Source organism: Caloenas nicobarica, chromosome 11, assembly GCF_036013445.1.
Source record: "Caloenas nicobarica isolate bCalNic1 chromosome 11, bCalNic1.hap1, whole genome shotgun sequence".
NCBI classification, from domain to species: Eukaryota; Metazoa; Chordata; class Aves; order Columbiformes; family Columbidae; genus Caloenas; species Caloenas nicobarica.
The window spans coordinates 15,645,956-15,672,483 of record NC_088255.1 but is presented as its reverse complement, the minus strand read 5'-3'; the positions used below and the strand labels follow the sequence as shown (position 1 = coordinate 15,672,483).

Genomic DNA, 26,528 nt, shown 5'->3' with positions numbered 1-26,528 from the left:
TTCTATGATCTTACGATTCAGGATGTTTTCAGGAAGATTTCCCTCTGTGCAGAAGCAGCTGGGAACTCACCATTGCTATAACACCTGAACATCGAGGCCTGTTCCAGATGATGGAGTACACTTCCCACAGTAACCGCCACATTTTCCTACTACTTTGGTACCATCCTGCAGGGAAAATCAGAAATAACATCACACATAAGGGCTTAGGAGCTTCATAATGTAAAAGGACCAGATCCGGGTTATTCTAGTCAGAGTTTTTAACAGAAAATGTCTTGGAAGGAAAACAAATTATTCCTAAATCAATCTACAAAATCATCATTATATTTAAATATATGCAAATGTAATTCCCTTTAGTGATACCAGGTCAGATGGTGAACACAAATAAGAAAGGGTAGTTTTGATGTATTACATCGAAAGATGCCCAGGGAGAAGGCTATTCAGAGGGATACTTCAAGGGTATCTGCTTTCTCCAATTTGCCCCACAGTGAATAACTGTAATGAGTGGAAGACTTGGATCGTGCAAGATCAAAACCACATCTAGACAAAAACAGCTCCTCAGTTGTGCCCAGGCATGTGAAGGGCACAGGAAGGATATTTGCAATTACTGCCAAGAAACATCCATTTGCAAGGGAAAGGCCTGGGGTGGCTCCAGAGCTAAGACAAGAAGGAAAGTGATGGGGTGAGGCCATTGCTGAGGTGCCATCCCCCCCTCAGCTCTGCATTCTCACAGCCAGAAGAGACAAAGGAAGATGTGGAGTGGTCCTAGGGTTGACCTGGTCTCCAGGAGAGCCCAGCAAGCACGGTGCAACTCTGGTCTTGAGTTAGGAGATTGATACCTCCATCTGGCTTTCCTTATCCCACCTCTGCAGAGCCTTTCTCCTCTTGGTCATTACAATGGACAGACAGTCCTTAAGGGGAATTCAACCCTCAGTTGCCAGAAAAACAGACTTAAGTGCAGGACAAGCTTGCACAAAGCATTTGTTTTTAAATGAGCTCCATCCTGCCCTTGACACTATCGATCTGTGATTGAAGCAGGCTGCTATCATCTCTTCTCACTATGCTTTTCTTTCTTCTGCTCCTGCGGGCAATTACACTCCTGAAACAGCGTTTGACATATGCCACCGGGTGATGGAGGTAAGAGCTGTCTCTTAGATAACCTGTCCCTTAAAGTTTGTTTTAATTCTGCCAGCTGTGATGGTGGCTGCTCTCCGCAACCCCAAAGTCAGCTGTCTGGGATTCTCCATTCTGAAGGGCAGAAGAACAGCAAAGCACCTGCCAGAACTAAGACGTGGAGTCTGTGCTGGTCTTCTATCTGTACTGGAGGATGCTTTGCTGCAGCATGGTTGGACCAGTAGCATTTCATTATCCTTTAAGAGCCTCAGTGTTGATGAGGCTCATGGTCCCAAGGTGGTTCCCAGAGCCAGAGATAATGAAAGCAGTACAGGAGAGGATATTTTGCAAATTGCTTTTTGTTAAATGATTATGGTGACCTCCTTTGGAGAGTTTTAACAGGGGCAATCGGGATGACTCGCATGAAGTAACAGCCAAAAAAACCATCCTGGGTCTCTCCAATTTCAGAACGTGACACAGAAGAAACAGTGTGAAGTCATACAGTGATGGAGGTGTTAACGGGCAGGAAAATTAAGCTGTACAAGCTCAAATTTGGCTGCGGAGTGATTTTGAAGGCCTGCCCGGCTTATCCAGGGGTATCATGTCAGCAGAGCCATGGGCAGCCACAGGGAACGGTGCCCTGGGGTGCAGCCCCAGCCCACCAGAGCTCGGGTGAGTTGGGTCACTCCCAAGGAGATGAACTCAGATCAGCCCATTGGGAATGTCCATGTCCTCCACACTTCTTTAGCCAAATTTTGGGAACAATTCCTACTCAGGGCACTCTCCTTGCACCCAGACTCTTTCCGGCAGGTCAAGCCCCGCTCTGCAGCCCTGACCCTGTGTGCCCTGGTCCTGCCTTCCGCGTGACGCGGACATCTCAGACACCTAATTAAGGATATGGCTGCTCCACAACACACAGCGTTTTCAGCTTCATGGTTAAGCAGGCTCACTAATTAATTGCAATAACTCAAATCAAGTTAAGCCCCCTAGGCCCCCCCCACCTCACAGACAATTACAGGCAACACTTCATTTCTGATGTCAGATGTTAGATTTTTGTTAGGCTCTGCATGGAAGATGTTACCGCGAAAGCCAACAGTTAGAAATTTCCCATGAGTGGGTATAACCACAATTAAAATTATAACTTACTGGAGATTTTTGGATTTCCGACACTGCGTAATTCCCTTGTGAGAGCCACTTTGCCGTTCCCATTAAGGACAGGCCTGTCCCATAAAGGTCTATGCTGAAGCGACCCTAAAAAACAAGCAGATGAATCTAGTTATCCTGAAACACTGTGCTTTTGCCACAGTCTCACTTTTCTAACAGGACCTTGCCAGCAATGTTTTCAGTTTTTTCCATCACTCTGATACTGATTAGCACATATTGTACAAATCGCAGCATGTCTCAGGTTAGGAATTTCTTCCTCGTTGGTGGCTGCAGAGAAGGAGGGGCTTTATCTTGGTTTTTCACTGCTTTTTCTCTGTTGTGCACTGCTTTTTCACGGTTTGCCGGCTGAGGGCATTCTTGGCTTTTCCATGGCAAACCGTGGAGCCTGACATGCTCCAGCAGCTGATGGGAAAGGTACCCCAGGGATGCGCTGCAGCCACTCTCGCTGCTCCCTCCTCGACTGGAGAGGGCACACTTGTTCTTCTTTTCCTTATTCCCCACTGCCACCGGGTGCCTTTTTTTTTTTTTTTTTCCCCAGACTTCAGTAAAATCATAACCCTTTCATTTATTTATTTCTTAAAAATGTCCTTCGCTTCATTCCACACTGTCTCAAAACGCACAAATGCACAAAACGGGTGGAAAATTAAGGGCTGTGTCTGCATCCAATGCGGATCCCCCCAGCCTCCCACTTACCCCATGGCAGACCCCAGCCCTGCTTGTTTCTGGACCCAGGGAGGGGTCCTGTGTCCACATCCCCAGGCTGACCTGTGGCCCAGCACAGCCATGAGATACCAGCTGGCTGTTAGCTTTGCTCCCTGCACTTACTGCCTTGGGAATGTTGATTTTCTGCAAGGAGCAAACTGTCTGGGTCAGGTGGATGGATATTAACATTCATGAGCCTTCCTGAGGTAAGAAGTGAATCCCTAAGCTGCTGAGCTGTGCAGAAAAGTGTCAGCTCCGAAAGTACGGAGGGAAGGAGATGGAGAGCTTTGCCCTCTGCCGTCTGTTGCTGCAACTCCCTGCTTAACACCCCTCACAACTATGGTCTGCCCAACACCTTGGACTATCCAAACATACCACTTATCATCCCCCAGTGCCACAGAAACCAGTTGTGCTGGGGACACGGAGCAAGCCACCTGTAGCACAATACTAATTACTCTCCTAAGGACTTTCAAGAAAGCATATTTCTTCTAAGTAACTGGGCTAGATGTCCTACATCACCTCCTGAAGCTACCGAAGATGACTTTGCCTGTGCCCAGCTCTGTGCTTTTGTGGCCGGGCACGTTGCGGTGCTGGGACAGGCTGGATTTGCCTTGATACGCGGGCACTGCCTTCGTTTTGACAGTGTTTTCCCAGTCCCAAAGTGGACCGAGTGGTGGTCCCACCGCACTGCAGTGAAAATAAGCAGCAGGGCATGAGGATGGTGAGACAGCAGCTGGCAGGTACCACTGCAGTCTCTGACTGATGGAGTCTGTCCATCCAGCAGTAGAAACCCAAACTGCTCCTGCCCTGCAAATGTCCTCTCCTTCTTGAGCATCCCCACCCTGAGCTGGCTTGGTAGGAGTCCTGCTGTCTCTCTGCTCCCCTCTCTATTCAGAGAGGTTATCTCACCCATCTTCCCACACCCCTGCAAAAGAGCAGTTACAGCAGATACGAGATCGCGGAGTGCAGGGGCAGGGTCCCAGGGCATTCCGATGGCCTAACTCACCTCTGCTCTCCCTGCCCAGTATTTCCAACACACCCTGTCGTGCACTGATGCCCCCCCTTCAATTCCATGTGCAAAGCCCAGCGCTTCTCCCACAGCTTATTTCTTCTTTTCTCCTTTACTGTTGACTGTTTGAGCACTCGCAGGGGAATGCAGAAGCCCTGGGGAATGTCCCTTAGCCAGTCCCGATGCTGGTCTGATAATAACCTGACGTTTTCCCATAAGGAAAACGGAAAGTGTTTTTTGCATGGACAAAGGGAAAAGTTTCTGACCACTGAGATGAGAATGTGACGCTCACTGGTGTTGGGCTGATGCGATCAGCAGTAATTAATAGGGGACCTGAACAAAACAAATAGCATCAATTCCTGTAAAATGCTATTGTCGAATACCTGTGGGCATTTGGCAGCGCTGTAGCAGTCCCCAGCAGTGGCATAAGGAACAGGTCGTCCATCATGTGTCCGTGCAAACTGTAAATCAGTTGCTGTGGAGAATAGTTGATAAATAACATGAAAAGAAAAATACAGGACGAGACACAAATTAAATGTAAACATGCTCTTTGCTAATGTTTAAATTCACTAAAGCTGGTTTCATACATTAATCCTGAGAGTCGAGACTGCTGGATTTTTAATATTAAATCCCCCAATTCACCCCACATGTGACTCGCAGCACGTAAGCACTGAATTTAACAGGACACTTATATGCTCTATGTTTACAGCTCAGTTTAAGTACATTGGCTATGTAGGGCCTAGGTATAAATAACGACAAACTCAAAGCCGCGACTTGGGTTTTATTTCAACAGCAGAAAATTCCCCACTTTCAAGAAGGCCATGTGACGTCCTAAATCTCCCTTTTAAACAAAGGCAAACAACCATCTCTGTGCTCTCCTGGGTGCCCCAGCCCAGGGGTCAGGGTTTCAAAGGGAATTGGGGTAAAATACTCTGGAGGGACTAGCCAAGACTAATTTAGATGGGGATGTGAGATAGCTCCTGTCTGACAGAGGTAGGTGCCCAGCTCCTTTTGAAATTCAAAGGGAGTTGGTATCAAATTCCCCGAGGGTGGTTCCTTTGAGATCTTTACCTAGGAGCTTTTACAGACTATTAGTAGCTTTTTTACAGATTGATAGACTGGGAGGTCTCACGACTTGAAAATTAAGTGATAAAAACACCTTTATCAGATAAAGAGTCATTTTAAAAGAAGGATTTTGATTTGCTAAAAACCCCTGCTATTTACTGAACGAGCCCCCAACAATATGCTGCACTTTTAAAACGTTTGCTGGAAACTGATAGCACCCCTGGAGTCTCGGGGACTGAAACCGTAACCCTATGGGATGCTGCAGGCTCTCTGGCGGCCGGATGGCTCCCAGCTCCCATGAATGACAAGACAGACGGGGTATCACTTCTATTGCACAGCTACAGTCCCCTCCCTCCCCTGCAAATCCACGGCCCCAGCTCCATCCTCTCAACACAAGTTATTTCCCCATGGCCCAGAGGGAGCAGCATCCTGACCCCATTGGAATCCCCTGCCCTGGGCTCTCCTGACATGTCTGTGAGTAAAATGGGGAGCCAGCTTCTCCCCAGTACAGTTTTCTGTCTGAGTCCAGTCTGAAAATAGGAGACCGAATGAAATTAAATCCTTCAGAAAATACACTGGCCTGCTGGGAGCACACAAATATTCATTCTGTATAGCAGATGCACCAATTTCCCATATTACAGAGAAACAGTATGAGCATATCTGATGTTGCAGAGTTGCAGACTTTAAGCGTAAAGCAGCAAACAAGTGACCAAGTTCAAAAGCAGCTTTTAACAGGAGAGCTCAGGAATATTGCTCACTAGAGTACTACTGCTTGCTTGTAGTTACAGCTATATTTGTGTAAAATAAACATTTTTTTTTTTAATGGCAAGGCCCTGTTTTTACTCACTTATTATTTGCATAGTGTTCAGGTCCAGCCTTACTTTGGTGAAGGTGGAAAACCCAGCTGCTGTGTAATCTTTCCTACACTGGCAGTCTTCTCGTCTGCTCCCGTTATACGGACATTCAGTCGGGTTATGCAACCTAAATCAAAAGAAAACCCTTTCTACTCATGACCGGAAAATATTGCCGTGGAAAACAAAAATAATGTGAAGCTCAGGATTAAAGGATTTCTTACCTGTATCCATACACTTCTGAAAAATTCTCTGCATCCCCATTTACAAGGGTCACGTACTCCTTTGGGCTGTCAGTCTGCATCCCAGAGCAATACACCTGAGAAAGAGAAGCCAGAATTTGTCAGGCATCATGTGCAAAGGGATTGCTGAGAAAACCGAAGGTAGAAAATCCAAGAGTGGAAGTGAAGAGCACACGCAGGCTCCTCTTGCACCTTCAGAAAATGCATTAACTATCAATCTGTAGCTGAAATGCACCTTTAATGTCTTTCCTTTGACTTGAAGGAAATATTCGCCATCTTCAGTGACGCTTTTGAGATTCTTAACATCTTTGCAACTCCTTGGTAATTCACCTGAAACAGAACAGAAATAATTGTAGTCACTGAGTAACTGTACATCAAAATTTCTTTCGTATCACTGTGAGGTATCTAAAGCATCAAAACACCTTGTTTATTTGTAAGAGGTTTCCCTGAAGTACCTTAGTGCTTAGTTGGATGGCTCCCAATGCTTGGAAATACTGCGTATCTCTAGGAGTTTGATGGAAAAAGAGGATGAAACCATGAGAAAGGCAAAGGAAGGTGCAAATCTGCAGACTTACAGTCGTGGACGTTGTGACATGTCCTCCTCTCTTCAGGTTTCAGATCCGCATGGCACAAGCTGCTGAGCTGGTCATTGTTTGTCAAACACTGCACGGACCGGTGCATGACTCCAACTCCACAGGTGACGGAGCACTGCAAGACAGAAGTTCATATTTTATCTCAGGGGTTTCTGGGCTCCAGAAGAACAGAGACCCCCCGTTTCCCTTGTATCAAGAGACAGCAGCAAAGGTCTCAGTCCTGCAAAGTGTTCAAATACAGGCTTAATTTTAATCAAATAAGTAGTCCCTTTGATTATGAATCCCTTCATTATTATCATAGTCATTAATTATTTCAAGAAGACCACCATACTTTGCTTAGCACTTGCACACTTTGGTGGATGAAGCAGTTGGTTAAGGTGAAACGTGCTCAAATGAAATTGTTTATTTTTCACATTAGGAAGGTCATACAATACAGAAATGTTCACCAGGAGGCCTGAATGTAGACATCTTCTGGTGGATGGGAGACATTGCTTGGACTACTGACAGGGGCCTCTGAACAAACATTATGTGGAATGTCGTTTTTCTATCCAAATTGTACCAACAAACCCACAGCTTCCAAACCCTCTTTCCGCTTGCTCTCTGGAAAAATGGCTAAATCTGTGCAAGCACTGGATTATCCTCAAACAGCCCAAATCGAAGGCAATCTCAAGGCTGAAATTGCACAAGTTACTGGAGCCACCAAGCAGCAGGTTGTCCAGGCTGGCTGCTGCTGAACGTGGCTATGGGAGGCGGGAGCATCTTGCTCCCCCTCTGCAACTTGTTCTTTCAAGTACCTGAGAACTGAAAATCAGCTCTTTCTACAGGTACCAGGTTAGGTTGCAAAAGAACATGATGCTGCTCATCTATTTAGAAATGTTTACTCTAAAGGACCGCACCATGAAGGTCTTCAACAGCTTATGGTATTTGCATCTTGGCGTTTATTCTTTATCGGGTCCAAATCCATAAAACTTAACTAAGCGGCTGAGCAGGACTCTCTTTGTCCATCAAAGGTGATGGTATTTTGCATTAAATCCCTTTGAAAATCAGAGATGAGAAGGGTCGTGGCACTTAGTTGTCACCAGGATGTTCAGTACCCCAAAGCAAGGAGAAAGGTCTTGCTCTCTGAAAAGGATACTCTTCTCAGTGAAATCGTACTAAAGAGTTGGACATTTTGCACTGAAATTCTGGGGGAAAATACCAATTAATTGAGGCTGAGCTTTTTGCTGTAACTCCTCTGCCCTGACTCAGAGGGAGGATCTGAGGCTTCTTACAGGGCAGGAGAAACTTTGGTTTCAAATGGCTCTGCCATTTACTGTGACAGCTTCCACTACCTTTTGCTTGACTTGACCCTCGTTGCCTTGTAAAGGTTTGACAAATTTCTACAAAAGCCTGAGCTGGGCTAATAAATCAAATTTATGGAGAAACACCACATTTCAAAGAATGTCAGAAGCCCAAAGAAGTGAAATATTATCACCTTAACTAAAATTTGATCTTATAGTTCAGGCCCCAGAAGAGGCTCAACACAAGTAACTTTAACAGAAAGGCAAAGTTCTTTCCCCTGTCCTGTCCCAGCATTTGTAAAAAGGAGGGGGGGCGGGGGAATTAAAAAAAAAGAAAAATAATTTTGAAGCTCAAATTACCAGTCTTTTGGTCTATTGCTGGTTCCCAGGTCTTGCTCACAAACATGGGCAAGCAGGATCAAAACCAGCTGCCAGCTAAGCCATCTCTACCTCTACTCCCATGGTTTCCGAACCCTTGTTTTCTGGCAACGACCTCACTTTCTGACTATGCATTCAGCATGACCCTCAACATTGCCACTAATTTTGGCTACAACTGAATTTTCATGGAGATCATGACCCCACTGTGGCTGCTGGGACTCCCCCATATGATGGGCTTCAGTCTGGAGCATGGAGCCCTACACAGACCGGGGCTGCTGCTGCATGAGGGTATCCACTGCATTAATTTATGCATCTCTTAAACATTTCCCTGCCAAAATTAGGACTGTGTCACCTGTGGGGGGAAAAAAAAAAAAGTTTGTTCCAATGTTTTTGGTTAAAAAAAGGAAGTTTGCCAAACTTACACTTCCCCAGTTGCCAACGCGCCAGGATGCTGAGACGGGGCACTCCCCGAGGTAGCAGGGCTGGATGTTGGGCGGCTGCGTGCCGGGACAGTTGACAGTGTTCTGGTACCCATACTCGTAGTGGTCCTTCCCAGTGTAAATCTCGCTGCAGGACACCAGGCGCTGCCTGTAGCCCTTCCCGCAGGTGACGGAGCACTGCAGGCAGAGGAAGGACCTGTTAGCACCACATGCTTTGGGAAGGCTGCCCGAAATGGGGAGGAAAAAACAGCTTTTAATATGTCGAGCTGTTCCAAGGGATCACTAGTAAATATTTAAGCCAGCCATGAGTATTATGAGTGGCTACAAGTGGGCTGGCACCTGACACCGCCTTTGAACAGCCAGTTCCTCCCTGTGCTGCTCCTACCACTGCTCCTGGACTGAAGTTATTAATATCTCTCCCCAAGGGCAAAGACAGGAGCAGAAGACCCTTGGGAACTCAGAATTTTCTCTAGTATTTGAGGTGTTGTCTGTTTTTTCTTTTTTTTTGTTTTTGTTTTCTTTTTCACCATGGGATGCACAGAGGAAGAAAATGGTCAAGATTGACCCTGACTTGCAGCAACTGGAAGAAAGGATTTCCTTCTAATGAGAGGACAAACAATGCTCCTGCCCTCCTCACCAAAAGGCTTGAGTGGGAGGTGGGGTGAGCTGAGCTCCAGCTCCGTCAGCCCTCACCGATCTCCTCATCTTCATGGGCTTGAGCACTCCCGGGGGGTCACAGGCAGTGGGAGCGGGTTGGGGTGTCTGGGCAAGGGGCAGCCAGAGCTCCAGCCTCACAGGCACCCTAGCATCCCTCTTAGGACACCACCCAGGAGACCAGGCTGCTCTGAGAAATTCTCATGTCTCCACGTTTCTCCCTCCTCCACTATCTAGGTGGCTTGTCTCTCCTCCCCCTCAGTCCTGGCCTGTTTTCTTTTTTCCCTTTTCTTGTTCTTTCTTTTTAATCAGCGCTGTGTCAGCAGCTGCCTTGTCATTTCCCTCTGCTGTTCCTCCAAGTGGAAAATAATCCTTCACTCGCTGCAGAAGGAAGCAGGCTGAGATTAGCCCAGGTCCTCCCGCATGCAGTGCCTGCCGCAAAGAAAACTCATCTATTTTCCTTGCCGAGCCCTCTCCCAGCCGTGAGGGTGAACCTGCCGCCTTCGCTCGCACCAGGTCTTTGCTCCTGCCAAAGACGGCAGCACGGAAGGACGTGTCCCCATGGTCGCATCCAGGCTCACCTTCCCCCACGGTTCTCACCTGGGCCCTCACACAGCTCATCAGGCCCCAGAGCTTGCCAGGAGGGGAAGGGAATAAAACCAGGTAAATAAATAAATGAAATAAAATGGCACGAAAGCAAAGAGGTTTTGCTGGATGCGATGTGCTTTGGAAGAAAACTGTCTCTAGATATTAGCTAGGACTCTGAGCATGCTGGTGTTTACTCTTTAATATCCTGGTCTCCCACAGTCCTGCTGCTTTCTCTCCAGCAGGGAAATTACACAGAGAAACAAAGCAAAAACTAATAATTCAACCACGCAGCACTGCCCTGCCACTGTTGATTTGGGTTGCAATATCTCAGCGAGGCCGGCGGTGAGAGGAGGAAAGCGTGGCCCGGTGCCGATCGGCACAGTCCCTGTGCAGGGATGGGGACGGGGACTCACCTCTGACCACTCCCCGGTGATCCAGACGTACTCGCAGGGCGGCAGCCCACAGCTCTCGATTTCGGGGGGGCGTTTGCTGGCGTCGCAGTAGCCGCTGTTCTGCACCTGCTTGTTCTCATCCACACAGACCACTTTGCGGTACCGGGATGATTCCCCGCACGTCTTCATGCACTGTTTGCAAGAAACAACGGCTCATGCAACCCATGGGGACTTCAGCACATTAATCTGCACCCGGAGCGAGCCCTCCTCCCAGCAGCCCAAGTGAGCAGATGGCTCCGTGCCCCATGTTGGCTTTTCTCATTGGTGTCACCTGGAGGCAAATTTGGGACCAGGTCCCCACCATGCCAGGCACTGCAGGAGCATCCAGTGATGAACTGCTCCCATCCTCTGGAGATTCTAACCCAAATCGCAGATACAGGAAGAGAGGAGAAACCGAGGGAGCAGGTATTGGCGTGGGGCAGATGTGAGGTCCAGCTGTGGTGGGACCAAGAGACGCAGGGGTGGGCATGCCAGGTCAGGAGATGGGACAAGGGGGAAAGAAAGCGGCCAACCCCCATCGCGTCAGCCTCTAGTAAATACAGCTGCTTGGAGAACGATAAACCAGCCACCCCGCTTCCAAAATACACACCATTGCGCCCTTGGCTGTGGTTGGTGTTGGGGAGCCCCTTCCCCGGTCCCCGACAGCGGGCGAGCAGCATGTGTCCCCATTGGGACACATCTCTGCCACCGCTGCAGCCGAGGGGGCCCTACAGCTTTATTTGCTTTTAAATGCTGCCCTGCCCAATATTAAGAGTAACCCATGCTAGCTGAGCACGACTGCTGCCCTGCTTCTGGAGACTTTAAGGACTTGGTTCTTTCTCTGCTTGCCTTGGAAAAACCATCCCGGCTGTGAGGCTGTCCCCCAGGAGCGGGCCTGCGCCTGGAGCGGATCTTACAAAACACACAAAACAAAATAAATCAGCGTAAGAGCAGCTGTCTGGATAAGACCCTATTTCCTTAAAGTTACCACCTGTAATGGACTTCTAAGTCTTTCAACTGGATTAACAAGGAGAAAATATGCAGGAAAATAATCATTTTATGTAACATGCAGGAAATGTCTTCCCCCAAGGAAAAGGATGAAATATTTAACCAGACCATTCCTATCTGTACAGAAACACCATTTGAAGTCACCTAGGATTGGAGGACCATGCCAGTTTAATCTAGTTAGAGCCTCACCCTCCAAATATCATTTCCAACCTTCTTGAAACAGCTTCTGCTCTCCTGGCTGGCCCACAATTAGCAAGATCTTAGTGGGTTCAGCTAATTGCGAAACACAGGCACTGTCAGAACCCTGTTTCTGTAATTAGCTGTCAGAAGCCAGATTGCAAATTATGTGAGAACTTTGAAAAATCAGATCAATCCATGGCAGGAGCAGTAAACCAGCAGAGCCACAGCGAGCGCAACATCAAGTTGGTCGTAAATATTTAGTAACCGTGTGAAGTGGAGGGGGATGGGGAAGGAGAGGCAGACCCACAAAGCAGCATTTATACTGAAGGAATAACTTAGGAGCTCTTAGGCAACAGTCAACGTTGCAAAATCCGCAGTCTGCCAAAAGACCCTAAGGCCTTTGTGTGCTTTCAACCTTATTTACTCACTTGCTTTAAGTCCTTGGAGTGAAAGCTCCTTCTAGGTCTGTGCTAAAACACAGCGATCCTATGGGGGCTGGAGGAACTTGCTGGAGTGTGATTTCCCCAGAGAGCAAACCATGCTATATTTGCCCTTCTCTGATACCTCCCCTATTATACAAGAAAAATCTGAAAAACTGCATGTGGATAAGGCATCACAAGCGCTCCATCATCACGTAGCTCCCCTGAGTGGCACCTTCGAAGAAGTGGGGAGAAACAAGGCTGATTTTGTCTCCTGGTCTCAATGTATATTTAAGCCTGAATTTGCAAAGTACATTGGCTCATGCTTAATTTTAGGAGAGTGAACCACCTCTACGCCATCAACGTATCTTCTGACACTGGCGGTGAAGAGCTAACATATGAAGAGCCCATCCTCATTTAAAATCATTAGTTGCTCATGATGGATTGATGCTCTCAAACACATGCCAGCCTGCTTTGGGTTTCTCTACAAATAATGGTCATATGGCCAAATAAACCCAAGCCAGCTCTGTGCATTTTGTCATCATCAGTAAATTAAAGTTTGAGTATTTGTATTTTTAGGGATAACTGGCAACTGAAGTAATCCCAATGAGATATTAAATATGGCTCAAAGACAATGAGACCATCATAAAACGAATGTAAGAGAAACACTGCAGAGGTTCCAATCAGCCACCCCAAGGTTATAAAACATTATTCACGTAGAAAGTGGACAGTTCAGCTAGCATGAAAAAGCTATTTTTCCTTTTAATATGGTGATAGATTTTGTATGAAATCTCACATTCATGACTGATCTAAATCTCACATAAAACAGCAGGGCCAGGCTATAACAGCTTTTGATAGCAAGAGCTGAAAACCAGGTCAGGCATTTGACATTATTTGTCTCTTTTGCCTCATTTCCCAAATTCTGAACTATTTTCCTGGCAGTTCAAATTAAGGACCATTTCAAGCCCTTCTGCAACTGTTTTAGAAGAGTAATAATAATAATTAAAAAAAAACCCCAAAGGCATTGCTTTGCAAAAGCGTTCATTGTTTTGTTTTGTTTTGTTTTTTTTTTTCCTAAATTAAAATCTGACACAGAGATGAAACAAAACCCCACACCATGAACACTTCAAACATGCCTTGGGTAACTCTGCAACCCAAATCAGACAAGGATGGCATGATTTACCCCAAATGGCAAACCCCAAATTCCAGAATTGCACTGCAGCTTCCAGAGCCACACATTGTGCTTCCACAGAAGTTCATAGTAAAAAAAAACCCAATCCTTCCCTCTCCCAGTTGTCCCTTTTTGCTTTGTGACCCTGGTCTGAGTTTTACTTTGACATTAGCAAGGCCTTTTCTATCGACTTTCTTCTCCTTGATGCAGGCACTGAGAACAGCTAATTAATGGTGATACACCAGCAGAGCAATAAACGGTTTCCAATAAATTCCCTATTCCTTTTCATTGGCAAGACCAAGTTTTTTTCTAAACAACAACAACAAAAAGGAACAATAAAAAAACCCACCCTCTTGACAGATTCCCTTTAAAAATAAGAAATCAAGAAGAAGACAGCACTGGGATGTTACTTTACATCCCCACTTTCATGTCAATTAGGGTTCATTGCCATTCCCTGCTCAGAGAATACTAAAGCAATCTGAGCCTCCTCACTATAAATAACATGCAGCCAGTACCTATGGCTGGGGAGAAGGTGCTATTACTTCTTTTCACTGGGTACATTGGAAGAAAATAAGAAGTGCTCAGAAGAAGAACTGGTTGGAGTCAGCCAGAGGGGTGAGCTCACATTGGGCATCTCCTGCATGTTTCTATTAATGGTCGCTTATGGGTCAGGAAACTTCCAGTGCACCCCCCTAGTAAAGCTCCCCTGGGGGAAAAAAAAAAAAAAATCTCTGTAACACGTTAAAACTTTCCCTCATGCAATGGGGAGTACTGGAAAACTTAGGAAAACATCAGCATCCACCTCGCACCAAGGGCTTGGCTAGGTGAGGGCAGGCAGGAGCCTCTCACCAGTAGTTTGAAAAACTGCAAAAATAAAGGAAAGAGGATGAAAGGATGGGGTAGGAGCTGTGGCTTTTCAGGGCTAATTACACCATTGGGTAGGGGCTGTAACTGCATGCTGTTTGGTGACCTACTTTGCTGCCTGTAAATTTATTAGCTGAAGAAATTAACTGGGCTCTGTAAAAGCGCAAGTTCATTGCAAGGAATTTGCCGGAGCCCCCTCAGCCGTTCCTACGTTTCTTTTGCAGGCTGGGATGTTTCCATGGGGTACCACTGCCTGGTCAGCTCAGCTTTGCCTCCTGCTGCATCCCATCCCACCCCGGCTCCCGGGCAGGTGAGAACGGGGCACGGTCCCCTCCGGCCTCTGGTACTCGTGGCTGCATTACACAGAATTATAAACCAAGTTCCCAGCACTGCCGAGACCAAGGTATTTAAACTAAACTTGTTTGTATCGTCCCAGTCAGGTCAAGGTACCACGGGTGGTGGGATATTATCTAACGTCACACACCCAGCTGGCTGCAGTCTGGGGTGATCCACGCAGTAACAAGCCAAGAACAAGCTCGTGAGGAAGGGATGATGAGGGGAAAGCAGACGCTGCCTTCACCTTAAATTTTTTTCTAGCTGCAGCAGAACAGTTGCGCAGCCTCTGCATGTGTGAGATGCTTTTCATCTTATCAGTAGACTTGCTTTTCTTATCCTCCTCCTTTTTTTCTTTCTTCTTTTTTTTTTTTCTTTTTTTTTTCTTTTTTTTTTTTTTCTTTTTTTCAGTGACACAATAAAGGCAGCTCTGGAAGTGTCTGTGAGTCTGTGAACATCAAGATTTTGAGCAGGAAGCTGGCGGTGCCTCCCCATCTTTTGTTACCAGAGCAGGAGGCCCTGTTTTGTTTTTCATTGACACCCCAGCCTCTTCACACTGTCTTGGCAGGCAAAGAGACCTTGACCAATTTCATCCCCCTTCAAGACCTCCCTGGACCATGCAGGAGGGAGATCTTCTGCCCCTCTCCATCCCCTGCATCCTCATGAAGGGCCCATAATGGGCCATTCTCTTCTCCCTATGGGACAAGCACATCCTCTCCATAGGAGTGGTGACCTGTTCTGTGAGCTGTGTGACACAGGAGTCACACAGGAGTCAGCTCCCCAGAGCTGGCAGCTTCATTGCCTTTCCCATTTCCAAGGCTGGCAGTCCCTGCACAGCAGGGAAGAACCTGGGACAGTGAGACAGGGATGGAGGAGAACCGGGGCAGGACTTTTGTACCCAGAGATGGCTAAAAATGTAACAAAACCAGAATGAAAATAATAATTTTGGTGCCTGGTCTGAACTTTCTCTGTCAAAACCTGTTGCGCATTTGAAGCCTGCCACAGCACCCCATGGGAGGGCTTCCCCTGGACCCCTTCCTTCTGCCCAGAGTCCCCTTGTCCTCCTGTCACCCATCGTCCACACTGCAGGCAAGGCCAAGTCACTCCCCTTGAACCACTGGAGCAGTAGCTTTATCTCCTGATCCAGCCTAAGGAGCTGATTTTGCTGGGGACTGATGCCGCTCACTCAGAAAAGCACCACTTCCCATGGGACAACTCATCTCAGCGCTGCTCATGGCTTGGGAAAAAGCACAGACCAAGAGCTCAGCAAAAGGAGAGAGCTGTCAGAAGGAGCTGGGGTAACGAGGCAGGAAAGTGAGAATTGCCAATATTCCCCAGTTTCTGCAAACCCACAGGTATGGGGCTCACCGCCAGAGCAGTACGGCAGGGCTCAGCCTCCGGGAACAGCCCCAAATCCACCTTAGCTAAAAGCTACTCGATATTTGCATAGGCTCCAGCCAAACACAGAGCAGCACAAAGCTATAAACCCCACGGAAGTACTTCTCCGCTCCCCCTTCCAGCTGGCACACGTAAGCGTTTCCCCTGCTTTCTTTTTGGCAAGCCCGGGTTGCAACCCCAAAACCCCGTCTCCAGCATCGGCGACCCCCCCGTCTCCAGCATCGTCCCGCGCTGCACGCTTGAGAGCACAAGTGACGTGACCCCAGAGAAGGGCGGAGGGGGGGACCCTGCTTACCGCTTGCCATTCGCCAGCTGCCCAGCGGTGCGTGGGGCACTCGGGGAGGTGGCAGTCCCGCTGGGGAGGGGGACGGCTGGCCGGGTCACACTCTGCCTCCGGGGCTGCCTTTGGGGTGCCGCTGTGGCAGTGCACGGCGCGGCGCTGGACGCCCCGGCCGCAGGACACCGAGCACTGGAGAAAGGGACAAAAGGTGAGTGGCCGTTCCCGTCGCAGCCGTCACGGTAAGTTCCCAGGGTTGACCCTCTGCTCTGGGCTCAACGGGAGCGATAGCAAAGCTCTAACGCCAGCGTTTAAACTTTCAGGTGAAGCTTTTCATTGCACCAGGGGAAAATTTTGCAAGGGCAGAGCAGACAGGCTGAAATCCTGCTCCGCTGAAGCCAGCGGGAATTTTTGCCGTTGGTTTCAGTGGAGTCAGGATTTCCCAGACAGGATTTATGCGACAAAAACCTCTGGAGATCGCGGCAGCGCTAAACCATCTCAACATGCTGGAGGTGGCAAGGCTCTGCGTATTACTTCTTAGGCACTCGGCTCAAAAAAGTAATAGTTCAAAATATATCAAATGCCGCACGTGTCACTGGAGTGGACTTTAATGAAAGCAATCTTGAATTATAGAGAAGGCGGTCTGTAGCAGTAGAGGGGTAGAGGTGTGATACAGCTGGGATTTCTTTCAGCATGCATCTAAACATGCACATGCACACAAGCCAGGACATACTGTTAGTTTGTGAAAATAAATGTCTTCTTTAGATTAACTGCATTTCACATTTCCGTCATTACACTGTGGGCACATTTCTCCTCACTTCTAGGCATAGCCAGAAAAGCCTGAATTTCTGTGTTTCTCAGACATCTTAAAATTGCTATCTACACTACAATGCTTTTAACAGCTTGCTTTTTCTTTCACGCAACATTTCTTATTGTTGTGACTGCACACCGTAATATGTTTAACAGTACTTAATGTCCCACTGGTATAGATTCTTTCTTGCTAGATCTTAAAGTACATGATATAGATTTGGAATAAAAATAATTTGCATTTAGAGAAGAAAGCATGTAAAAATCAAAGGTATGCATTTAAAACACAGCTATTATGATTAGCCATTTGCTGAGTTAACAATTAATATGAGCAAACTTATTAATACATCAGGAACTAAGAAAACAAGTTTAGAGCCCATTATTACAATAGCTATAAAAGCGAGCCTTCTTATGGCAGGGAATTAAGCGGTGCTTAATGGGGAAGCAATTCTCTCTTATGCAGAGTATTCCTCCCTTAATGCCATTTGCTTTACTATCTGAACGCCCCATAAAGCCGAGAGGACCAAAGAAAAGCTGACTCTCAATATTCGCCTGGCTCTAAATATTTGTAAGAAGGTAGGGGTTTTTTTTTGGTGTGTGCCACTTTTGAAAGTAGCAGTTGCTCTCTGTCACTGGTGATGCAAATGCTTCCCGTATGCTGCACTACGTCCTTGTGATTAACAGTGCCATTTGTCCTATGCATTCCATAGGGGACCGTTAAACTGAATAATGGCTACAAACATGGAGAAACACATACACCAGGATGCGCACCATGCTCTAAAATGCTTTTTGGTTTACAAGAGACAAGAAAAGGTGTTTTTAAACACCATTTTCATCCTGGATATTTTAATCCAGAATACTGGTCAGCCAACCTGTGTCTGCCTTGGGGAAATCCAGCCGGCTGACACCGCCAGAAGACAGTCAGTTTGGGGGCAGCCAACTTTGGCTGTACTTAATATATTCCTCTATGGGATGCCACGAGCCAGGCAGCCTGCTTGTCCTTTCTACAAAGTCCATATGTTTTCCGAGGAGCGCTCCTTTCTCCACTGAGAAAGTCCATTGCCAAACTGCCAAGTGCCAGCTCAGCTATCGAGAAGCTCGAACTGATGCTCTACCTGCGTTTTTAGACAGGGCTGGATTTCAGCCTGTAGCTGAAATATGTAAATACCAGACAGCAGAATAAGTATTGGTATTTTTGCTAAGTGAAAGGTAAATGGCCATAATTGATACTACTTAGGAGATGCAAAGACATTAAATCTGACATTTCAGTGCAGACACAAGCACATTTAAAACTTAGAGAAAAAGCCTTATTTTCTTCCATTCTTAGTATTACAGACATATTAAAATGCTTTGCTGCAGGAAAGTGGATTCATAACAATCTAGAAAAGAATTAGCTGGCCTTTGAATACAAAACATCCAGAGAGAAAATAACCTGGGAGCAGAGCACTTAGCTTGGCCAGCTGGGATTCATTTTTAACCATTCCTGTACTTTTCAGTCCTGTTTTTTCTTAAGCATTCCTTTTCCCAAAAGGAAAAGAAAAAAACCCAAACCAAACCAACCTAAAGGCACATGCAACGGGTCCTGTGCACATACAGTGACAAGGAGGATGCACGTCTATGGGAAAACCTTGCCTTATTTCTAACACAGACTTTAGCTGGTTTACCCAGGACAAAAGGCGGCCAGCTCACAGCAGCTCAGCTTTGGGATTATCTCCCGGAGGCAATTAGACCTTCAGAAAGCCTTTTCGATAGTATCTAAGTGCAAACTGATCATGGCTCTTATTTTCAACCGTGTCACCAGTGATGTGGAAGGTGACATGGAGTTTCTATGTCCATTTATATCCTGATCTACTGGGTATTCAGGGTGCCAAACCCCTGCCTGTTCCACAGCCTTAATGAGAAGTTCGGTACCTAAATGCACCTTGGCTCTGAGGCACTAAAGCTTTTGCAAAGCTGTGCAAGCTCTGTGCACCTCTCGCAGGGACGGCCACGGCCAGCGCTCCGAACATCCGACAACCCCGCTTTTCATCTGTCACAGGCAAAGAAACGCTGCCAGCACAAGTGAGGATCAGGACACGAGGAGGCCATATCAGAGCATTTCATGCGGCTTTAAAAAGCCCAGTTCGATATTGCAGAATGGGTGTTTCTACCTTTTTTTTTCCCCCCAAACAAGAACCTGGCTGGCTGAGCACATACAGCATCAGGGACCTGGGCTGCTGAGCTACCAGACATGTTGAAATGCCTGCCTATTCTTAGTCTGAACATTAGCATACAAATATTCCTTAATTGCCTAGTCACAAGAGATTACCTCAGGCCATAAATCACCTTCATCCTTCTAATAACTTGGGTTTCTTTCCCCGCTTGCATGAAATTAACTCCGATCATGCGGTGGAACATTGGAAATTTTAGAACACTTACTTTTATCAATTAACATTAGAGTATTTTAACGCAATCGACAGACCATTACATTATTATGTTTACAATTACTAGCTGTAAAAAATTGCTTTCAGGAGCAGTCACTTTAAGTAAGGTGCAGATTGGATATGACAAGACTATCTAATGGCCCCACGTTTCTTTTCAGTCTGGCTTCCTGTATAAAATTGAGGTTTCAGTCCTGCAGGTAATAAAGGTAATAATATTGACTTAATTTCCAATTTGGGAGCAGTACTGTGCATCTCACAGGGCTATGCAGGGCTACCTGGGCGCTCCCAGCCATAGCTTGGGTAAAGAACCCAGACTTCAGTAACCGAACCTTCATGGCGAATGTACGCTTAACCCTTTACACACATAATGACAAATACTCCTAGCCTATGGACTCAAAGGTAAGCACTAAAAAAAAAAAAAAAACCAACCAAGTCTGAGAAAAATAACAGAACATCGGTAGGTTTATTGTCTTTTTAAATAGTCGACATTAAATAACAGTGTGCTGTCCTAGTCCTAACACTTGCATGGGTGCCTGTAGAGATGTTAATGGTTTATCTTTCAGGGAACTTGCATACAGTGAGAATTGGTGGTTTGTACCTTAATTTGGAAGACAGACGGCAAGAGAACATGATGTTTTACAAGTTAACGTTCATTTAGTCTGAGATTTTCAATAATTCTGCTGATTAGCAGACTAATGAGGTAGAGAGAAAAGCGAGGTTCAGAGATAAAAATGTGATGCAGCAGATTCAAGGTGATGACAAAGACATTATTTTCAGCAAAACAAGGATTCAAGGTATGCTTTCAGCAAACAAGATGTTTAATAACTCCAAGCACTTTCACATTTCCAGCAGCCTCTGCACTATGCATCAGTGTCTGACTTATTAACGAAGGAAAATCAAGTGATGAGATTGTCGAAAAGCAAAAGGAGGTGAAAAGCATTTTTAATGAACAACTCTGATTGTTCTTTAGACTTTCCCAGGAAGCTGATAATAAAGTTAATTTCAGATTTCTCAAAACTAAGGAAGATTTTTCTTGGGATGTGACATAGTTAAATAAAAACATTACTAATAACATGAATAAATACTAGATCCTCTTTAATATTATATACTAATGCCTTTTCTAGCAGAAACTTAAAATATACAACATGGAATTTGCTTTCAGATAGATACTAAAAGTTGCAAGTTCTCAGTTGGTACAAATCAGTGCGGCCCCACTGCTATTCATGAATCTCCACTGATTACATCACCTGAGGATGTGGCTCAGAACTTTTACCCTTGAAAAATTCAAGAGGACGGAAGTGATGTGAAAACCAGCTTCTGACCAATTTGACAGAGGAAGAATATCAAAGGATGCAAAAGGGTATACAACACGTCTCACCTGTCCCCAATCTCCTGCTTTCCACTTCGGACATCTGCCCCCTCTGCATTTCTTTTGCACATTGGGCTTAGCAAGGTGCTTGCAATAATCTTCTTCTACATGCCTCCCTTCCTTTGTCAAACAGTACACATTGCGGTGCCTTTGGCCCCTTCCACAGGAGACAGAACACTGTAAATATAAAGTAACAACAGATCAGCTTTCATGCAGGGCCGTCTACATGGTTATACATGGGCCATGGCTACCCAGGACATTTTCTTTTAATTGGACCAAAAAGCACATCCCCATGTCCCCAGCAGCCTATGCAAAGCTTGAGGGGGATACAGAAGGGCAGAATTTAACCACTGGAGATACTCACATTGCACTTAATATTGCATGATATTCTCGGTCAAAGCCCCTCAAAATGCCAATATCAAAATAGAGAAAGCAGCTGACATTCAGCAGGGATAACAGGCTGGATTCCTGGCATTGCTCCAGTAGTTTCAAAGGAGCAGAGTCATCTTACAGGAATCAAGGCGGGAGCCCTCAGTATCTGCTTAGAAGAACTTGAAAGGGACCATTCCCATTTACCTTGGTACAAAGGGAGGTCAAATGTTGGTAAATCAGGAGAATAAAGTGCGATATACACCTTCACAGAGGGAAATAACTGCACAAAGGACAAGGCAGAAGAGAAAAAATGCGGTCTTTCCATGTCCTCAGTATTTGAGCTTATGTTTGTTTCACCAAGTTTGTGGGGGGTTTTTTGTTTGGTTGGGTTTTGTTGTTATTGGGGTTTTTTTATTATTATTTTTTTTTATTAAACAGACTGAAACCAGGACGTGCTCATCCTTAAGATTTATGCATTTTGAAAACAACTCAGAAGGTGGCAAGAAGGCAGAGCCTGAAGAATCAAAGCAAAAAGCAAATCAGCAGGTATGTTAGCTGAAAGCTTTGTAGTGAAGCAACTAATTTCAACCTCTCCCTGCAGGTTCACTGAACTTTTTCAAAAGTGGCCACTTCTGGCATGCAAACCTCAAGCAACTTCACTTTGATTTCAGATTAGTCTCCTCCAGAAGATTTAGGAATCAAAGGGGTCTGGAATCACGACAAGAATTTAATATGACAGTTTCGTGTAGAACAAGCCTCTTACTCAGCGTGATGCACCCAGAGACTCAGCTGCAATTTCTTCATCACATGTTATGCAAGTCATTACATGCTATGTCACAAGAATCCTGGTTTAATCCTTGAGCACAAACACACTGGTTCAACCACCTCTCAATATAAAATGTTCTGCTTCCTTTTCAGAGATGAGGCGCTTCTCCCTTCAGTTTGGAGCCACTCCAACAATGTATTTCCTAAGAAATAAATTACAGCCCGAGCTCTTCCCAGCCTATGAATACATTTGAAACCTAAACCTCCTACAATTTACATATGTAGCAACTCTGGAAGATCCATTAGAACAGAAATTGGCATATGCATTGACAGCTGCGGTTATTTTAAATTACTGCACTACTTTCAACTCATTCAGCCCCTATTGTGTTAAGAGATGTCCAAAAAACCAGTGAGAGAGCAGTAACTTGCTCTGAAATGGAAAAGTTCAGACCAACATGGATAGAAATGGATGTAACTCACAAGATCAGACATTGCTGCATAAAAGCTTGGGTAAGTGATGTCCTGGAAAAGGCTGTTTTCCTGCTGCAGGACCGTTACAGAATGAAAAAAGGCAGCTGAGGTCCCTTGGGATCATTAGGGTTTAATGCAATTAATGATCCTCTTGGTGAGAGGCAGGGAAGCCAGAGGAGAGTATGGCAGGAATGGGCACTGAGGGATGGGCACCTCTGAGTTTTCCTGAGCCCAGCTCCAATTTCAAGATAGGCCAAAAATCCCAAAGAGCAACACAGCATTCTACCTTGCATTGAGAAACAGAGGGAATGCTGTTCCTTGTTCTAAAATGTGACTTTCATGACTTACCCAGATTCATAAAGTTCACCTTTTTCCTTTAGTATCAACAGAAAAAAAGTTGAGTTAATGTTATCCTATCTTTATAAGCCTTCACATTTCATCACAAGTTCATTTTTTTTGTTCTTTCTACATCTCTCCCCAGGCGATGAAAGTCAGCAGCAAGAAGGAAATGTCAAATCCTACCAAACCCCATTAGAAACTTCTAATGCTTTCATCCTATTAAGTCTTTGGACTAAAGGCCAATACTGATACTTGAGCAAAAATTCAAGTGCTCCTCCATTCAAGTGCTCCATGCAAGTTGATGCCATTTCACTGGGACAGCCAAAGCTCAAGGGTAAATTCACACACTTGATCAGGACTCTCTCTTGCCCCACATCCCAAGCTGGTATAGCTAAACACATCTTTTATCTAATTTAAAAAATATATTGGATCCACTACTTACGCTAAAGGAAGAAAACCACATTGTGCAACAACACAAGCATGTTTCTGGGGACCTGATGTTGGTTGATAAATATTTAGTCTCATAATTAATATGGTGCTAGTCATTTCCAAAATTGTTATCTCCCTTCTACAAATTGCTTAACTTTGGCGTGGATTCTGATTCTGACATTTATTTCGCCATCCCACCATCAAACAAGCCTGCATGCATACCTCAGTGCACCCAGAGCTTGAGGCATAATTTGCCCAATTTTGTTAATACTTAAATGTAATTCCCAAGATGCTGGAATGAATAACTTCTATGCCTGCCTTTAATATAAATCAAAGTTAGGCAACTGTGTGGTTTTAGATCTAAACCACTCATTTGCTTTCATGAACACGTGAGTTATGATCTCATTTGCACTGACAGAAAAGAGAGGTCAAATAATCTAATGTAACCAAGAGACTGAAAATTCCTTTGCAAAGAGTCTACTTCATAACTGCCTTCTAATTTGTCTCAGGTATTTCCAACTTTTATTTGGCACGCAGATTTTAATCATATGTTAGCCACATGCAGAAAATAATTTAATAGTGAGCTTCATCTCAACACCATGTGACTTAAGGAAGCAATACATCTAGCTACTGACATCAGCCTCATCATTTATTTCAGATCCTGGAGAAACTTTGCGTTTTGCTATCAGGACTTTTTTCATCACTGAGAACGCTGCTGCCTGGTTACGGTATCTACCAATAACAGTGTCATAGTGAGGTAAGCTTTGACCTTGACTTCTTTAAAACATTTGAATAGCAGAGACAAATCCACTCCTTTCACGTTTTTCTTTATTTTTCCTGATTGCTTTCCTATCCCCCGTCTCCCATAGAAAATACTTCCAAGTATCGGGCATGGACGGGTGGCCCTCTGTGGAACACCACCTCATCCAAAGCTCTTTGAAGTCAACAGAAAGATTTCTACTGTTTTTAATCACTTCTGGATCCAGCCCTGAAGGTGTAGCCAAGGTACCGTATTGACTTTTTTCCCTAACCAGTTTCCTAGAGTCAAGGATCACGTGTATTTGAGCATGCCCATGGTCAGCCTGCCTCTGCCTCCACTCAGGTGCTGGGAAATGTTGCTCTGAAATGCTGTTTCCAGCCTGTGGTTGAAGCACAGCAGCAAATAACACCCCTGGGAGAACCTGGAATGATAGCCAGGCACAGAGGAGGATGCAAAACCACCATATTTTGTTGTTTCTTAAAAAAACCAGAGATGACCGTGGCACATAAAAGAGTAGAGAAGTATTATTTCAAAAATCAGCTATGGCCATTACACTGAAGACTGTAGTAAACCTTCCTCTTGTTATTATCTTTATTATCTCCTAAAAGCACTGCAGTCACACCTGGTGCTTTACATGGAGAATAAGAACAAAAGGACTTTCCTAAGAGCATTAGGATCAAAGCACTTGAGCAGAGATTTAAGGGTATTATGTTTATTGCATGATTAGTTTTGTTAACATGCCAAGAACCGGGGATTGGCATGCTGCTGATTTTTTTCAAATAAATATACTGCCCAGTTTAGATAAACGCAAGAAAAAAGTTTAAATAAATATGACAAAAATATTTCCATATCAACAGTTTCCAGAAAGGTCAGAACACGACGCTAAATCTCTCCTGCGATGTATTGCTCTGCTCCAGCACAGCAGCAAGCCTGTGTTTTTGTTTCCACAGAAATTTGTTTTCTATTTCAGAGTTCAGGAATGACGAAGATTATTTTACATGCAAATTGCTTTCAAATACATCTTGCTGCATTTCCTATTCTGCTACTTTGAAAGATGAGGGTACATCTTGTTCAGTAAGAACTCTCAAACATAAGAAGGCTCCTACCCGATTCACCAGGCTGGTAGCAGAAAACAAAACAGAATATGTACTCCAAAAGCTCTTAAAAATGTGTATAAAATTTCTGGCTGGTTGGGCCCGGTACTGACCCTCCTGCAGCAGACTGGGACCTGCTCTTCTGCATCGGGAGCTCGTGCTGCGGCCGTGCCACTGCCAGGCTGAGGGCGAGGTTTGTCTGACACCGAAAGGACTCAACAACCCAGGGCACAACTTCGCAAATCTCGATGAAAAGAAAAAGGCAGCACAGAGCAATCAAGAGCTACAGAGAGGCCCTGCTTCTCCTTAATTTTCTGCACTGAACAAGCAAGCTCAGATATGGGAAAGAAAAATCAAACCACCAGCAAGAACCTGGGGACGTTCTCCCCCAAAAGTGAAAGGTTTCAGAAAATGCTGTCAGACCACTTATCCAGGAATCAGTCTATGATTTGGGAGGTATTTGAGATAATGAATGCAAGCTGGAGTGATCACCAAATGGATTCCCAAAGATAAGTATGCTTCGATAGCTCACCAAGGGCAGGGCTGGGAAGAATTAGACTGAAAACAGCTTTATCAGATTCTGCCAGGAGCAACGTTTTGGAGGAAATTAAAAGCAATCCTCCTAGGTTTAGATTGCCACACATTAATGTAGAAAGTGCGTGCTTGTAAGTAAGCCCTTGGTCATCCTTTCCAACAATCTGAGCTGAAATGCGCTAGATGAAATAAAACAGAGAAACGGCAGAGCCCTACATGCTTTACACTCTCTTTCCATGAAGGGTTGTGCTCCTGGATGTCAGTGAACTTCTCCAACTACGGGCAGAGCCAAACCACGTACCCTCATAGTTACATTTCAGCATCCTATTAGTCCACATCAGCTCTTACTATAACTCACGCTGCCGCTATCAGATGCTGAAATCACAGCTGTATGACACCTGTACCTCTGAAGCCTTTTGAGCAGAAAGAACATCAGAAGACACACCACCACGGAAAGCCTGGATCATTCCTCACCAGCTGAACCTTTACTAGAAGTCTTAAAACGCCTGAGCCTTTGTGTATTACCCAGCAACAGAGGCTCTGTGGCATCCGAATGAACTTACTTAACTTCCCAACAGTAAAGTATTTTAGCAGGTATCTCCCTTGGATTCAGTGAGACAAGCAACAAGCTTAAAACAACGGTGCGGCTCCATGGTATGGTTTCTCCGGTGGCTGTAGGAGTTGTTTAGGAAATATTTGCTCCTAGCTGCTTTCAAACCTTGTTCCTTCCACCTTTAGCAAAGTCTCACGCCCAGCTGCATCAGCAGAGTGAGACCACCACGTCTGCAGGGTGGGAACGTGGTGCACAAGACAGGGCTCCCCCAGCTGGGCTTTCCTTCCCTGCAAAACTCTGAGAGCTACACTTGAACACACACAGCTGCCGAGAGCGCACGGTCATGGTGATTTCAGCTGGTACAAGGCCAGAAAATACATGTGATTTTTGTACATTTAAAAGGGAAGAATAGTCTCTCCATTCAAGGGAGGGCAACTAGACCAGAGACCTGAGCA

The 26,528-nt window shown here is 45.4% G+C and overlaps 1 protein-coding gene across 4 annotated transcripts in view; it reads right to left on the bottom strand.

The window, feature by feature from the left end:
• The window catches only part of ADAMTS9 (ADAM metallopeptidase with thrombospondin type 1 motif 9), an 84,370-nt gene that overhangs the window by 3,299 nt on the left and 54,543 nt on the right, over positions 1 to 26,528 (bottom strand). For 2 of the 4 annotated variants that reach the window (XM_065642880.1, XM_065642879.1), the window contains exons 29-39: positions 20,766 to 20,933; positions 16,176 to 16,349; positions 10,490 to 10,660; positions 8,817 to 9,011; positions 6,719 to 6,851; positions 6,379 to 6,473; positions 6,126 to 6,220; positions 5,898 to 6,031; positions 4,369 to 4,460; positions 2,257 to 2,361; positions 71 to 165 (exon numbers count right to left, since the gene is read on the bottom strand). In XM_065642880.1, the coding sequence (XP_065498952.1) occupies positions 76 to 165; positions 2,257 to 2,361; positions 4,369 to 4,460; positions 5,898 to 6,031; positions 6,126 to 6,220; positions 6,379 to 6,473; positions 6,719 to 6,851; positions 8,817 to 9,011; positions 10,490 to 10,660; positions 16,176 to 16,349; positions 20,766 to 20,933 (1,452 nt within the window). In that variant the 3' untranslated portion in view covers positions 71 to 75. Of the gene's footprint in view, positions 1 to 70; positions 166 to 2,256; positions 2,362 to 4,368; positions 4,461 to 5,897; positions 6,050 to 6,125; positions 6,221 to 6,378; positions 6,474 to 6,718; positions 6,852 to 8,816; positions 9,012 to 10,489; positions 10,661 to 16,175; positions 16,350 to 20,765; positions 20,934 to 26,528 lie in introns of those variants that run through there. The other 2 variants (XM_065642881.1, XM_065642882.1) reach the window with 2 other exon arrangements.